General features: G+C 44.3%; 1 protein-coding gene across 1 annotated transcript; it reads right to left on the bottom strand.

Annotated features, from left to right (window-relative positions):
- Positions 1-423: 423 nt before the first annotated feature.
- On the bottom strand, positions 424-1,468 carry LOC124305589 (putative uncharacterized protein DDB_G0290521). The gene is made up of 2 exons (XM_046765167.1): positions 1,363-1,468; positions 424-863 (listed from the first exon to the last, which is right to left on the bottom strand). Exons 1-2 carry the CDS (start codon positions 1,466-1,468, stop codon positions 424-426), a joined length of 546 nt encoding a protein of 181 aa, XP_046621123.1.
- Positions 1,469-1,980: the final 512 nt, after the last annotated feature.

Consider the following 1,980-nt stretch of genomic DNA (forward strand, 5'->3'; position numbering starts at 1 on the left):
GACGAGGAGGACAAGGATGTCTATACGGTGCGTATAACATTTTTATAATATTTAATGGCAATTTTAATTATATTTTATCTAAAATATTTCAAACTTGTCATGTTTACAATAAATTATTTCAATCCATTTTTTGCGCAAGCCTGAATTCAGTAGCTCTCAATGCGCTAGTGAAATTTCTATAATTTTCTCATAATCTTCTTGCTAAAATGTGTCACTTACAAAATTATGTAAATCCTTACACAATATTTTTGATGTGTTCTAATCCTGAAAATATTAATTAGTATTCGAAATATAATCCGAGGTGGTTAGCAGTGGTCGTTGGAGGTGGTTGGTGGTGGTTGAAGGTGATCGAGGTGGACGAGGAAGAGGACTCAGAAAAGGAGGACGAGGATGACGAGGATTTGTGCACTGTGAGTATAAAATTTATATAATATTTAATAGAGTAGGAGTAGTAGGATCAGGAGGAGGATCGGAAGTAGGAGTGGGAGTAGGATTAGGAGTAAGAACAGAAGTAGAAGTGGAAGTAGGATCAGATGTAGGAGTGGGAGTGGGATCAGGAGTAGGATCACGAGTAGGATCAGAAGTAGGATCAGGAGAAGGATCACGAGTAGGATCAGGAGTAGGATCAGAAGTCGGACTGGTAGTAGGATCGGGAGTAGGATCAGGAGTAGGATTAGGAGTAGGATCAGGGATGGGTGTAGAAATAGGAGTAGAAGTAGAAGTAGTGGGAGTAGTAGGAGTAGGATCAGGAGTAGGATCAGGGGAAGGATCACGAGTAGGATAAGGAGTAGGATCAGAAGTAGGAGTGGTACTAGGATCAGGAGTAGGAATACGAGTAGGATCAGGATCAGGACCAGGGATGGCTGTAGAAATAGGAATAGAAGCAGAAGTAGTGGGAATCGTCGGAGTTGGAGTAGGAGAAGGAGTGGGAGTAGAATTAGGAGTAGGATCAGGAATAGGAGTAGGATCAAGAGCAGAAGTAGGAGTAGAATCAGGAGTAGGAGTAGGAGTAGAAGTAGTAGTGTCACGAGCGCCGCATATTTACACCAAATATCATAAATCATGTCAGTTATTAATATCTTTAGAGACAAGGAAGCATAGCTTAAATATATTAGTTAATCTGTATAAAATATTCATTACAAAACAGTTCGTGGCATAACCGAGCGCAACGGCGTAGTTGACGGACAGCAACGTCAGCGTCTCCGCGGCCGCCAGATCCCGGGTGTAATCAACACCGGGATGAGGCGGTCGCGAGATCACGCGCTTCGAGGATGACCGTCGCAAGGCGAGCCACGCTCCAAGGGGTGTCGGACGAGCGAGCGAAGTCAGTCCCCGTTAGAGACAGCTAAGAACGACATCTACGGAACCCGGGCTCCTTCAGAGCTGCTGTGTGAAGAGTATCAGACTTAGAATCACCGACGATTAGAGCGAGAACACCTCTAATTCTACAAGCGGTATTCCAAAGCATCTCGCGTCGCGGCGTCAGTTTTTGAAGCTAGTGATAAGTGTTGAACCTCGAGCCACGAACTCCTTAGAAAAGTGTAGTGATAAGCGTATGTGAGTGTTACTATTGAGTATAATCGTGTGAGAGCGTGAGCCATTCAGATTGTAACCACCGAAAAGTGAGTAGTTGAATGAGTGGAAACAACTAGATTAAGAACATATTGTAAGCTTTCGTGTCTCGAATTTTCTCTTGCTTTTCCTTCATTTTAAGGTTTATCATAAAGGTTTCTAAAACCATAAATATCAAATCCTCCAATCCTATTCCCGGGAACGCCCTGTAGAGGACGATCACCGCCCGACCCACCAAAAAAATATAAACCTCTACGAACACCTAGAGGGTTAAGTCGTCGCATGCGAGACCGCTCCGCACGTGACAGTAGAAGGAGACTACCCTACCCTACCCTACTCAACACCTACCCTACCCCCTACCCTACCCTCCCCTGCCGCTATCATACCCTACCCTACCATACCCTTCCC

Source organism: Neodiprion virginianus, chromosome 5 (assembly GCF_021901495.1).
Source record: "Neodiprion virginianus isolate iyNeoVirg1 chromosome 5, iyNeoVirg1.1, whole genome shotgun sequence".
In the NCBI taxonomy this organism is placed as follows: Eukaryota; Metazoa; Arthropoda; class Insecta; order Hymenoptera; family Diprionidae; genus Neodiprion; species Neodiprion virginianus.